Source organism: Octopus bimaculoides, chromosome 4 (genome assembly GCF_046866305.1).
Source record: "Octopus bimaculoides isolate indiv1 chromosome 4, ASM4686630v1, whole genome shotgun sequence".
NCBI lineage: Eukaryota > Metazoa > Mollusca > Cephalopoda > Octopoda > Octopodidae > Octopus > Octopus bimaculoides.
The window spans coordinates 2,504,192-2,519,392 of NC_142931.1; the positions used below are offsets into that span (position 1 = coordinate 2,504,192).

The following is a 15,201-nucleotide window of genomic DNA, read 5'->3' on the forward strand; positions in this document are numbered from 1 at the left end:
AATTCCTCAACCATTGGCATTGGTAAAAAGTGAAATAGCTTCATAACAAAAATCTACATCAGTAGATGGCGATTCTTGTAGGAAGCCACACTTGATTCTATGAAGAGAAGTGTCTTGTTTCAAGGAATTTGTCATCTTCTGCATATACCCTTTACTCCCATTAATAGCTACTTTACAGATTAGAAGATGACAGATGAAGGTCACAGCGTCACATTCCCACCGGGCAATGAGAAATATTTGGGTGAATAACACTTGATAAAACTTTGATTTGTTCTACAATGTGAATAAATCTGGAATAAAAATAAATCAAATAGATTTGAACCTGTAAAAGTTGTGAGCAGTAAAATAAAGCTGCAATGTTTTTGTATGAAATTCTATAACTCTGTCTCAAGCATTTCATCACTCATCAACAGCGAATAAAGACTTGTGTTCATTCACATACACATCGTTATTTTTGCACAAGGCAAATATCTAATGATCACATTGCACACACACACACTGATTTATTCCTGTAGGCAGCTGTTTAAACAGTAATTATGAACACTGCTGGCATTCAACTCATGAATCAAACCTCAAATATGGTTTAGAGACAATATCAGAAGTGAGTGTGTGTAGAACTGATTGCAGATAACAAAAGGGAATTGGTGACAGAGGAATTTTACTGCACATTTTGTTTGAAATGGGGTCACTTCAACACCGTGTGCATGTGTGTATATGTGTTAAATAGAATGAAACAACAAAGCCAAGGCTGTGTGGAATTTTCAGGACATTTATAAAGAGAAAGTTAGTCTTCAGCATACACACACACACAGCATATAAGGTGATGAGCTGGAAGAATCATTAGAATGCCGAGTAGATGCTTAGCGACATTTCGTCTGTCCCTTACATTCTAAGTTCAAATTCCACCGAGGTCGATTTTGCTTTTCGTCCTTTCAGGGTTGATAAAATAAGCACAAGTTATGAGCACTGAGATTGATGCAGTCGAACTGACTCTTCTCCGAAATTGATGGCATTGTGCCAAAATGTAAAACGTATATAAATTGTGGTGGGGTGGGGTGGGGGTCGAGAGAGAGAGAATTCCTTACCAAGTCTTTATGAACTAAAAGAATTCACGACGTAAAATTGGTAGACCATTCCTAGTTTAATGACAAATTTAGGGATTATTTAAAACGCCTCAACATAAAAAGTAATGATTAGAAGGTTACTGCAAAAAGCCAAAATGACAGGGGAAGATGGTTCCATAGAGGATGAGTAAAACTTTGAAGCACAAAGAATCCTTCACCATAACCAGACGCATGAAAACAGAAAGTGAAATTATCAAAAATACGAATAAACTTGCAAACTTTCACTGTCCAATTGTAACTTTGCTGCCAGATCGAATATTGGCTGAACTGGTCATCCCTGTTGCTCACGCTGCTCAAAGTAACGTAATTCTGATATGCGCAAAGCTCCTTCAATACAAATGCGTAGTCAGGAAATTGAACAAAATCCTTTATCATCATCATCGTTTAACGTCCGCTTTCCATGCTGGATTGAGTGGGACGGTTTAACTGAGGACTGGCAAGCCAGAAAACTGAACCAGGCTCCAAACTGATCTGTCAATGTTTCTACAGCTGGATGCCCTTTCTAACGCCAACCACTCCGAGTGTAGTGGGTGCTTTTACGCGCCACAGACACGAGGGTCAGTCAGGCGGTTCTGGCAACGACCACACTCAAAACGTATTTTTTACGTACCACCTGCACGGGAGTCAGTCCAGCGGTACTGGCAACGATGGTGCTTTTAATGTTACTGTCATCAGCCACGTCAGCGATTTTGATTTCACTTGCCTCAACAGGTCTTCGCAAGCAAAGTTTATAGTCCAATGAATGAGGGGTATTCATAAATGGGCTGGTTATACACCACTGGCATAGGCCACGGGTTATGGCCTCTTGGCTTGTTGGGTCTTCTCAAGTACAACGTATCTCCAAAGGTCTCGGTCACTACTCATTGCCTCGGTGAGGCCCAATGTTCGAAGGTCTCATCTCAGGTCTTCCTGGGTCTACCTCTTCCACAGGTTCCCTCATACATAATAAAAAAAAATTAACTACAGTACCGTGCAAAAAGTCTTCGGCCACTTTAAACTATTGCGTCTTTTACAGATGAAACATTGGCCCTGTTGGAGTCATTTCCATACCTAATCTTTATATTTTGTAGTAGGGGTTCTGAATGAGAGATGTGAGACGACTACCAAAAATGGCCATGCAAAAGTTTTCGCTCACCTCAAATAAACCAATCAAGATAGTGTTTTAAAACAGAAAAATATCTATAACGAAAATGTATTACATAATGTTCATTTCACGAAGTTTACTGTATACATTGTTAATATTTCGTGTGGCTTCCCATAGCTTGAATAATTGCTGGCATGTGTTGGACTGTTTGACTGCAAACTGGTAAGCTGTACCAGGCTCCAATCTAATCTGGCAATGTTTCTACAGTGTAGTGGGTGCCAGTTACGCAGCACCGGTATCGGCCACGACAAAGATCTCACTTGGGTTGACAGGTCTTCTCAAGCACAGTATATCGCCAAAGGTCTCGGCCACTAGTCATTGCCTCTGAAATTATGCTTCACCACCTCATCCTGTCTCCCTGTCTCCACCTCTTACACAGCTGTCCTCGTCCATATGCACCACATGACCATACTGTCATCTTTTTCCAATATTGAGAACATCCAGCCGTAGAAAATCTGCATCAATAAATTCTGTCTGATCCATGTAAGCATGGAAAAGTGGACGTTAAAACACTGATGAACACACACACACTACCTCAATGACTTCATCTAGCCACTCTTCAGCCAGCATCATCTGCTCCCATGGACACACAATAAAGATTGGTTGGAAATAGATGACCTCATTTAAAAATTGTTGGAGGCAATTATCTGATCTCTTATGACCCAACCTGATTCATGGTCAGCTGATATTGTTTGCTGGTTTCTCACCATTGCACACCAATCATGATTACTTTGCAATTATTCTTTCGTCAACATGGGTTAATTTCAAGAAATATAGCAGACATATTTTAACTTTTAGTAAATTTCTTGGTGAATACAAATTTCTTAGTATTACCTTAGAATAAAGTTGAATGAAATAGCCAGATCATCATCATCATCATCGTCGTTTAACGTCCGCTTTCCATGCTGGCATGGGTAGGATGGTTTGACTAGGACTGGCAAGCAAGAAGGCTGCACCAGGATCCAATCTGATCTGGCAATGTTTCTACAGCTGGATGCCCTTCCCAACGCCAACCACTCCAAGAGCATAGTGGGTGCTTTTTATGTCACCGGTATGAGGGCCAGTCTGGCGGAAGTGTTGTTCACATGCCAGTATGGGAACACTGAGTTTTAAAAAAGAACAAAACAAGAAAATGCCACATTAATTTCATATTATGGAAGTTCACATACACACAGTGTATGTAACATTCCTCTACTCACTTTCTGGCACAAAGCCTAATATATGTACTCATCCTGCACCTCAACTTGGTGTCTTTTTTCTACTCTCTTGTGACCAAAGGAATCAATCAACCAACCAACCAACATTCATTATATAGACATAAATCTCAATTAGGAACAAGTAATAAAGAACAAAGACATGTCAAGATTTTCCAGTGTTTATTTCCTACAACACCTCAAAACATTCTTCCTTCCTAAGAAGTAGTAGAAGTGGCTTTTCCTGCAGTTTTGGATTCAACTTTGGCGGCAGCTCGTTTGGCCATTTTAATTTTGTGTCTCTCCTCCCGCAGCTGTCTCCTATCTTCTTTTGGAATTAATTTGTTGTGTTTTCGAGCAAACCGAAGATTTCTCAGATACTTCCTGTCAACCTGCAAATGATACAATTAAACATTTAACAATCAAAACAACACATTTCACCAACCACACATACTTCATCACAGTAAAATATCAGAAATATATTCCTTACAAGATAACCACTGACTCCTAATAAATAATGGATAAAACAATGCATAACAGTTGCAGGAGACAAGTGCTATTGCAAATTTATGGGAAGCTCTATGGAGCAATCATCAACCCATTCTTAACAGGTTCCACAAGATTTTCTGTTGTATCCGTCCTTCCAAGATACAGTCTAGAACAAAGACTTAACAAATTATGTAAATATTTTTAAAGATTACAACTACTTCTTCATTGGTGAAAGCCCATGGCAATCACGAGGTGGTGAGTTCAATTCCTATCTGTGTATTGTGTCTCCTTGAGCAAGACACTTTATTTCATATTGCTGCAGTCCACTCAGCTGGCAAAAATGAGTTGTACCAGTAATTCAAAGAGGCCCAGTCTTGTCACATTCTGTGTCATGCTGGGTCGATATCATGGGTTGTGCATGTCTGTGGAGTGCTCAGCCACTTGCACAAGCGAGTTATTCTGTTGATCAGATCAACTAGATCACATTCATGTGTCATAACCAAAGGAATACCGGTTATACTCTTTAGATTCAGAAACATTATTAAAAAAAATAAATTTTTTTCTCTAAATGACAACATAAGTTAAAAGATTACTTACACCTTTCATTGAAGGACATCTGAATCTCTTTGGTCTGTAAATACCATTACGGTGAGCTTTGCTGTCTGAAAGAATGCAATGTGGACATAGAATAAATAATAATACAAGTCCAGATATAAAGTTGTTAATGTAAATATTTCACAGGTCATGTCCCTGGGGTTCAACGGCACACCACAGTCAATGCATGACTGAGATGCTTCCTATCCAGGATTTGATGTTATCTCCTGTAAATGTTTACTGGCAGAGATGTAGTCATTAGAGAGGCTACCCTCCGTGGCTGGAGATGTTGCAATAAAATGAATGAAAATAATAATGGTTTCAGATTCTGTCAGAAGGGGAGCAATCTTGGAGGTGAATCAATTACATCGACCCCCCAGTACTCAACTGGTACTTTCTAAAGATGAAATCTTGCAAACCAGATAACCATTCACTAATATTAAATCAGGGCAACATGCTAAAAGTAACAGCCAAAACTCATTCAAATCATACTAAACTGAAAGCTAGTGTATCTAGAACTACAATATCTTGTCTGAATTATAAGAGATGATCATAGCTGCTATGGTTTTCATTGCAAGTCTTAAGGTTATACAAAGGCTACGAAATTGAAAAACTTGAGGGAATTCATAAATACAATTATCTAACAATTATTGTTGAAAATACAAGAATCAATTATTTTAAACATTGGTGTAAACTATGTATAAATAGAGGAAAATGGGAAACAGATCCTTGGAATATTGCTACTATGTACCCCTAAAGCCCTGCTCAAGCCTATTAAAATTAAATCTAAATTTATTGCCCTAACTAAAATTTATAAGATTTAGCTGAAAGTCAGCGTTAGTGTCCCTGGGGTTAAACGGCACACCACAGTCAATGTATGACTGAAATGCTTCCTATCCAGGATTTGATGTCATCTCCTATAAATGTTACTGGCAGAGATGTAGACATTAGAGAGGCTACCCTCCGTGGCTGGAGATGCTGCAATAAAACGAATCAAAAATAATATTGGTTTCAAATTTGACCAGCAATTTTGGTGGAGCAGATGAGTCAATTACATTGACCCCAGTAGTCAACTGGTACTTATTTTATCAAAAGGATGAAAGGTAAAGTCGACTTTGGTGGAATTTGAACTCAGAACATAGCAACAGGTGACATACTGCTAAGCATTTCATCCAGCACGCTAACGATTCTGCCAACTTGCCACCTTAATAATAATATGTAAGAGGAAGAAGTTGATAAACCTTCAATATTCTAAAGATGAAATCTTGTAAACCAAATAACCATTCACTAATACTGAATCAGGGCAACATGCTAGAAATAACAGCCAAAACTCATTCAAATCATATTAAAGTGAAGGATGGTGTATCTAGAACTACATTATCTTGTCTGAATTATAAGAGATGATCATAGCTGCTATGGTTTCGGTTAATTTTAAACGAAGGTTACTGAATTGAAAAACACTTGGAAACTCATAAATACAATTATCTAAATGATTGATTATTGTTGAAAATACAGTTTTCAATCATTTATGGCACAATCTAAGCATTGTAAATATTTGCTTTAAAAACTGATGCAAGCCTTTTTCTATTCTTTTTTTTAAAATCTGATAAGTTTTTAATACTTTTGTTACCATCTTTCAGAAGAACTACACTACCTTGCTTCTGCTTAATTTGGAAAATAACTCATTAAGGTGATATTTGAAACAAATTAACAAGGGTATTTGTAATGAAGACGTTAATTTATGTAAAAGTTTCTAACATAGAACCAGGTGTGATCTCAGACCGGTAGCTTAATTCAAAGGAACATTACAGAAATCAAGTTGTCTACTTCAATTTATTACACAAACTGAATTATAAAATTTAGCTGAAAGCCAGTGTTAGTGTCCCTGGGGTTCAACGGCACACCACAGTCAATGCATGACTGAAATGCTTCCTATCCAGGATTTGATGTCATCTCCTATAAATGTTACTGGCAGAGATGTAGTCATTAGAGAGGCTACCCTCCGTGGCTGGAGATAAAACACTTGATAAAAACCTTAAATGCTCAAAACGTTGACAGCTATTTGTGTCCAGAAGAGCTTAAAAGAAAATCAGAATTTACAAATGTAAATTTTTTAGTCTGGAAAAAAAGTTTTCATTTTATGTCTGTTTTCCCATCCTGGTATGGGTTAGATGAGTACACATCAACAATGCATTGTTTTACATTCAGATGTTTTGCTTGTCACTAAGCTTTATCTGGTTCACTAAGCAAAAGATCTTTCTTTCTACACACACATTATGTGTACAACCTAATTCATGATGATGAATTTAAATCCAAGGTGGATTAAGCCAACAGACATGTTACTACAAAATAGCATCAAGTTAGAAGCTACAATGCTTCATTGACTATTGTATCATTACATCTTTCAACACAGATTTGTCAATACATATCCAAAATTATTGCCTGGTTAAGCATACGCGCTTTTATCTACAGCCAAACTGGGATTATCAACTGAAATAATCCATTTATTTCTTTGATCCAAACCACTCATTAGACAGTGGCCAAGCCACAGCTCCACCATAAAGGTCTTAGACAATTATGTCAGCCTCACTACTTCATCTATTGATTTCTTTTATTGTCTATCAAATTCCAGTGTTAACCTCCAAAGTCTCAAAGTAGAAGATACCTGCCCTTAACATTGTCTAATAAGAATGGACTTCTTCAGCATGGAACCATTTCTGTAGCAAGTCCTTTAACAGAAAACTAAATCACTTCAAATTCCACGAGACATTAGCATCTGAAGACAAAATGATAAAATGTCCCTGGGGTTAAACGGCACACCACAGTCAATATATGACTGAAATGCTTCCTATCCAGGATTTGATGTCATCTCCTATAAATGTTTACTGGCAGAGATGTAGACATTAGAGAGGCTACCCTCCGTGGCTGGAGATGCTGCAATAAAACAGACTTACTTTGTACAATATACAATGTTTATTTGTTGTGTATCTCATCTAGACAAGTCATAGACCTATGGAGTTGTTGTCCTCCCTACTTTGCTGTACACCAGTCAGACACTGACAGTTCACAGGCACACATCAAGTTGAATCACATCTGAACTAACAATGCTGGCTGCTGTACTCGACAAACCCCAAAAACATTGAGCCCATCCCTGTTGCCCACAGCAACGAGACTTGTCAGGTCACATTTGCCAGAATGATTGAGAAAATAACATTAATTTGGTGGTGTGGATGTTGCAGCACAAATTCTACAAGGACTTCCCTCAAAGACTGCAGAAAAGATTTTAGCGTTAACCCAGTCATGGGTTCTGCTCCTGAGAGATCAACCAGCTGCTATCAAGAAAGTTACACTTGAGCAGAAGAGCCAAGCTAATGATGCCTAAAGCCAGTAGGGGGAGCTGCCAGCCATTAGTCACATCATCAGCATCACCCACATGGATGTAAACACAAAGGTTTTTTACACACATACATTTTGTGAAGGCTTAATGGTGAGGGTATCTGACTCACGGTCATGAGTTCAATTCCAAACAGCACTCTATATCCTTGAGCAAGACGCTTCATTTCACATTGCTCCAGCCCACTCAATTGGCAAAAACGAGTTGTATCAGGAGTTCAAAGGGCCAGCCTCTTCATATTGTGTCATGCTGAATCTCCGTTAAAGGTAGTTGTGTCTGTGGAGTGGTCAGTCACAAGCAGGCTGTACAGTTGATCAAATCAACTGGAACATTCGTCATCATAACCAATGGAGTGTCACTGTAAATCTGACAGCAGAGCCTGACACGATCTGCTGGCTCGCCAGGTCCTGTCAACCTGTCCGACCCATGCCAACATGGAAAATGAATGTTAAATGGTGTTATGACGACCCAATGATAGCAATACAAGGAGACTAATGCACATCCATAATGGCATAAGTACCATGCTGCAGGATTGAACAAGAAACCATGTGATTGTGAAGGAAACTTAAATACCACACAGCTACAAGTGTGCCTAAGGACAAATATACCTTGGAATCTTCTGTAAAAAATATTGTAATTGAATCAAACTGCAGCACTTATCACTGCTCAAACTAAACTATGTCCCTGGAGTTCAACGGCACACCACAGTCAATGCATGACTGAGATGCTTCCTATCCAGGATTTGATGTTATCTCCTATAAATGTTACTGGCAGAGATGTAGTCATTAGAGAGGCTACCCTCCGTGGCTGGAGATGTTGCAATAAAATGAATGAAAATAATAATGGTTTCAGATTCTGTCAGAAGGGCAGCAATCTTGGAGGAGGTGCTTCAATTACATCGATCCCAGTACTCAACTGGTACTTTCTAAAGATGAAATCTTGCAAACCAGATAACCATTCACTAATATTAAATCAGGGCAACATGCTAAAAGTAACAGCCAAAACTCATTCAAATCATACTAAACTGAAAGCTAGTGTATCTAGAACTACAATATCTTGTCTGAATTATAAGAGATGATCATAGCTGCTATGGTTTTCGTTGTAAGTCTCAAGGTTATACAAAGGCTACGAAATTGAAAAACTTGAGGGAATTCATAAATACAATTATCTAACAATTATTGTTGAAAATACAGGAATCAATTATTTTAAACAGTGATGTAAACTATGTATACATAGAGAAAAATGGGAAACCGTTCCCTGGAATATTGCTACTTTGTACCCGTAAAGTCATGCTCAAATCTATTGATCCCTAAAAAAGATTTTTTTAAAAATCAAATCTAAACTTATTGCATTAACTAAAATTATAGGATTTAGCTGAAAGTCAGCGTTAAGTGTCCCTGGGGTTAAACGGCACACCACAGTCAATGTATGACTGAAATGCTTCCTATCCAGGATTTGATGTTATCTCCTGTAAATGTTTACTGGCAGAGATGTAGTCATTAGAGAGGCTACCCTCCGTGGCTGGAGATGCTGCAATAAAACAGACAACAGAATAGAAGTTACTATAGGACACTCAACAAAGCCTCACTCCTTAACATTCACAGTATCCTGTCACATGTAATGCCTATTTATTTGTATTGTTTTGAATTAACCACGCATTATCTGGTAGCATCGATGTGAATGATATGATTGTTGGTTTTAGAATGACACTGCAAGGTAGGTGTGAGAGGCCAGACATTGCCGACCTCTCACTTCTACCCCCAACAATGTTATTCTGAAACAAGCAGAATGTTTTGGCCAGGTTAAATGCTAAATGGATTAAACGGACAAAAATTGACATCTCTTTGCATGTCACATCCTTATCAAGACTGAAACAAGTTAATGTTAGTATAATAAAAATAAAATAAAAAAATGATTCATTTATTGGCCAGAAGGGCTAATCAGCAGCAGCCTACAAGAGTTGAAGGATTTCTGTTGATTCAATTCACAGAAGAAAACATTAATGGCTATCTATGAATTTAGCAAGAGCTACGATAAACAGTTCATAGTAACTGGATTGAAAAGCCAACACTACATTGCCATGAAGGACACCAGCACCTAAAACACACCTTAATAACACTTAAACGTCATTAGGAAAAGTAAATATTTTAAAAGTAATTTATTCACTACTTCTGAAATGATTCAGAGAAAAGTTAGGGAATTTACAGGATATGTTCCTGGGGTTAAACGGCACACCACAGTCAATGTATGACTGAAATGCTTCCTATCCAGGATTTGATGTCATCTCCTGTAAATGTTTACTGGCAGAGATGTAGACATTAGAGAGGCTACCCTCCGTGGCTGGAGATCTTTCAGTAAATCAGATGGGAATATAGGAGGAACACAAGACAAAGAAGTTACCATTGGACATTTGGCAAACAGAGGAACTTGTAACCTAACTGTGATCACAGAGTTCAAGTACTTCATTCTAATTTAAGATTTCAATATTTAATTAGATAATAAACTAAACAACATTTTTACTGAGTAAGGCCAGTAGTTGTTCATTCACACTAAATTAAAAGATATTTTTGTATCTAGAATTACATTAATTATCTAGAATTACATCAATCTGGTCTGAAATCACAGACACAAATGCAACAAATACTATTCAATAGAAAAACACTGGGAAACTCATTTTATCAAAAGGATGAAAGATAAAGTCGACTTTGGTGGAATTTGAACTCAGAACATAGCAACAGGTGACATACTGCTAAGCATTTCATCCAGCACGCTAATGATTCTGCCAACTTGCCACCTTAATAATAATATGTAAGAGGAAGAAGTTGATAAACCTTCAATATTCTAAAGATGAAATCTTGTAAACCAAATAACCATTCAATAATACTGTATCAGGGCAACATGCTAGAAATAACAGCCAAAACTCATTCAAATCATATTAAAGTGAAGGATGGTGTATCTAGAACTACATTATCTTGTCTGAATTATAAGAGATGATCATAGCTGCTATGGTTTCGGTTAATTTAAAATGAAGGTTACTGAATTGAAAAACACTTGGAAACTCATAAATACAATTATCTAAATGATTGATTATTGTTGAAAATACAGTTTTCAATCATTTATGGCACAATCTAAGCATTGTAAATATTTGCTTTAAAAACTGATGCAAGCCTTTTTCTATTCTTTTTTTTTAAATCTGATAAGTTTTTAATACTTTTGTTACCATCTTTCAGAAGAACTACACTACCTTGCTTCTGCTTAATTTGGAAAATAACTCATTAAGGTGATATTTGAAACAAATTAACAAGGGTATTTGTAATGAAGACGTTAATTTATGTAAAAGTTTCTAACATAGAACCAGGTGTGATCTCAGACCGGTAGCTTAATTCAAAGGAACATTACAGAAATCAAGTTGTCTACTTCAATTTATTACACAAACTGAATTATAAAATTTAGCTGAAAGCCAGTGTTAGTGTCCCTGGGGTTCAACGGCACACCACAGTCAATGTATGACTGAAATGCTTCCTATCCAGGATTTGATGTCATCTCCTATAAATGTTACTGGCAGAGATGTAGTCATTAGAGAGGCTACCCTCCGTGGCTGGAGATAAAACACTTGATAAAAACCTTAAATGCTCAAAACGTTGACAGCTACTTGTGTCCAGAAGAGCTTAAAAGAAAATCAGAATTTACAAATGTAAATTTTTTAGTCTGGAAAAAAAGTTTTCATTTTATATCTGTTTTCCCATCCTGGTATGGGTTAGATGAGTACACATCAACAATGCATTGTTTTACATTCAGATGTTTTGCTTGTCACTAAGCTTTATCTGGTTCACTAAGCAAAAGATCTTTCTTTCTACACACACATTACGTGTACAACCTAATTCATGATGATGAATTTAAATCCAAGGTGGATTAAGCCAACAGACATGTTACTACAAAATAGCATCAAGTTAGAAGCTACAATGCTTCATTGACTATTGTATCATTACATCTTTCAACACAGATTTGTCAATACATATCCAAAATTATTGCCTGGTTAAGCATACGCGCTTTTATCTACAGCCAAACTGGGATTATCAACTGAAATAATCCATTTATTTCTTTGATCCAAACCACTCATTAGACAGTGGCCAAGCTACAGCTCCACCATAAAGGTCTTAGACAATTATGTCAGCCTCACTACTTCATCTATTGATTTCTTTTATTGTCTATCAAATTCCAGTGTTAACCTCCAAAGTCTCAAAGTAGAAGATACCTGCCCTTAACATTTTCTAATAAGAATGGACTTCTTCAGCATGGAACCATTTCTGCAGCAAGTCCTTTAATAGAAAACTAAATCACTTCAAATTCCACGAGACATTAGCATCTGAAGACAAAATGATAAAATGTCCCTGGGGTTAAACGGCACACCACAGTCAATGCATGACTGAAATGCTTCCTATCCAGGATTTGATGTCATCTCCTATAAATGTTACTGGCAGAGATGTAGTCATTAGAGAGGCTACCCTCCGTGGCTGGAGATGCTGCAATAAAACAGACAGGAATAGACATGGCATGGACGAATACAAGTTACTATAAAAGATTTGATCAACTTTAGCATTTAATCCAACCAAATTATTCTCTGTTTTAAGTTCAACCTAGCCAGATCTTATGTCTCCTACAATGTAATTTTGAGATTATACAATCACATCACTGAAATCTCAATGCCACAAGGTGATGATCAGTTGAAAATAATATGAATAAATAAGCATTACATTTGACAGAGTAATTTGAATGCGAAGGCATTAAACACAAGCATTTGACATCCCTATGCAGCCCAGCTCAAGTACTCAAGTCTAAGTAAAAAAATAATTTAAAATGTGAATTTTATAAATGTAATTACACAATGGTCATTGCTGTTAATATAACCATCTACCGATGCCAGTACTGCCTGACTGGTCCTCATGCCAGCGGCACATAAAAAGCACCCACTACACTCTCAGAGTGGTTGGCGTTAGGAAGGGCATCCAGCTGTAGAAACATTGCCAGATCGGATTGGAACCTGGTGCAGCCTTCTGGCTTACCAGCCCTCAGTCAAACCGTCCAACCCATGCCAGCATGGAAAGCGGATGTTAAATGATAGTGATGATGATGATCTACATCAATTTGTTGTGTAAGTAAATATTGTAATCCTGTGAAAAGCAACCAAACCTCACTACCCTCCACCTGCTAACCCAACCAGGTTCAAATGAAACTGTTGACACACAAAACCACAAAACATCCTAAAAGGACAAAATGTCTGAGTCCTGTGATCGTGCAAAGACTCCATCTTTGAGGGATTTCATCAATAATACTGCTTCGAGGACTTTACTGATCTATTTATTTAACTGCAAAAATTATGAGTTACCAAGGATACCACAGTTAAAACACACACAGATGGACCTCCACAACAGTTGCATTTCCACTTACAAGTCATCCATCAACACAAGTCTATACAGAAGTTACCTCATCTGAAAACTATCTCGAGGGAATGGACTTCTTCAGCATGGAACCATTCCTGCAACTAGTCCTCAAGTTCCATGAAACATTAGCATCCGAAGACAAAATGATAAAATGTCCCTGGGGTTAAACGGCACACCACAGTCAATGCATGACTGAAATGCTTCCTATCCAGGATTTGATGTCATCTCCTATAAATGTTTACTGGCAGAGATGTAGTCATTAGAGAGGCTACCCTCCGTGGCTGGAGATAGGCAAAAGTGGAAAACTCAGAGCAAACCAAATGTTTATACAACTAAAGATGGATGTATGGTTGAGAAACTTGTACCCAAACTGTATAGCCATGTGGGTTTGGGATTCTGCCCCTCTGCATGGCACTTGGGCAAGCATCTGCTACCACAGCCTTGTGAGAGGATTTGGTGAATGGAAACTGAAAGAAGCCCATCCGTGCATGTGTGTGTACCCTAGTCTAGACATCACGTGACGGTTATAAATGTTCCATCATCATCATCATACAAGCTGTGTTTTCTGTTTCCAGAGTTCCATGAAAAACATGCCTGAGCCATGAGGAATATTAGCATACTTTGGAACTGGTGAGAATTGGTGACAAGAAGGGCAACTGGGTGCACAAAATCCAAGAAATTCTGTCTGAACCCTGCTTGCATGGGTCAGATGAAATGAACTCATCCAGACCCAACATTGGGGGAGACAGACAGAGAGAAAATACACCCAAGTCAAATTCTGAACAACAATAGTAAAAATAAAACAATGATTAACATATAGGTGCAGGAGTGGCTGTGTGGTAAGTAGCTTGCTTACCAACCACATGGTTCCGGGTTCAGTCCCACTGCATGGCACCTTGGGCAAGTGTCTTCTACTATAGCCTCGGGCCGACCAAAGCCTTGTGAGTGGATTTGGTAGACGGAAACTGAAAGAAGCCCGTCGTATATATATATATATATATATATATATATATATATATATATATATGTATGTATGTATGTGTTTGCGTGTCTGTGTTTGTCCCCCCACCATTGCTTGACAACCGATGGTGGTGTGTTTACCTTTCCTTAACTTAGCAGTTCGGTAAAAGAGACCGATAGAATAAGTACTAGGCTTCCAAAGAATAAGTCCTGGGGTCGATTTGCTCGACTAAAGGCGGTGCTCCAGCATGGCCGCAACAAGTAAAAGAAAATAGAGAAAGAGATAGAAAATAGTAAAAATAATTAAATAAAACGAAACTCACTTTGATTATGATTTGTATGATTCTTTGACTTGGCCATGTTGTGGAACTGGAAGTCTGGAAATAAAAAGTTACGAGAACACCCTGAATAAACACCATAAAATATATAGTTTATTAAACATACATTTTGAATATGTGTGAGCCATAGGGCAAACAATAAAACCCTGATGCTGCTGCTAGCTAAGTTCCCTACTCTATACACTTTTTCGCTCGGTTGAGGAAACTGAAAATAAGCACCAGTACAGGCCCAGTAGCCTCAATAAATATAGATTTGGATTATTACTAATCAAAATCTGGGGAGAGAGGGCGAGGAGGGAACCTACTCCACTCCCACCTACACACGAAAAATCAGAAGCCCAAAAGTAAACCATTTCTAGTTTTAACTAATTCATTTTATAACAAACTCACAACAGGAGTTTATTTAAATATTTCTCTTCAGATACTGTCCAAGAAAAACATTTTTTTAAAAAAATTACTATCATTGTTATTTTGAAATGTGGGGACCCTGTTCTGGTGAAATATTTCATTACTTTTGAGAGAAA

At 37.7% G+C, this 15,201-nt stretch overlaps 1 protein-coding gene across 1 annotated transcript in view; it reads right to left on the bottom strand.

Moving 5' to 3' along the window:
* Nucleotides 1-3,629: 3,629 nt before the first annotated feature.
* The window catches only part of LOC106879623 (uncharacterized), a 28,515-nt gene continuing 16,943 nt past the window's right edge, over nt 3,630-15,201 (bottom strand). The window contains exons 2-4 of the mRNA XM_014929282.3: nt 14,663-14,716; nt 4,548-4,612; nt 3,630-3,853 (exon numbers count right to left, since the gene is read on the bottom strand). Coding sequence (XP_014784768.1) covers nt 3,680-3,853; nt 4,548-4,612; nt 14,663-14,699 — 276 coding nt within the window. The 5' untranslated portion in view covers nt 14,700-14,716 and the 3' untranslated portion in view covers nt 3,630-3,679. The remainder of the gene's footprint in view (nt 3,854-4,547; nt 4,613-14,662; nt 14,717-15,201) is intronic.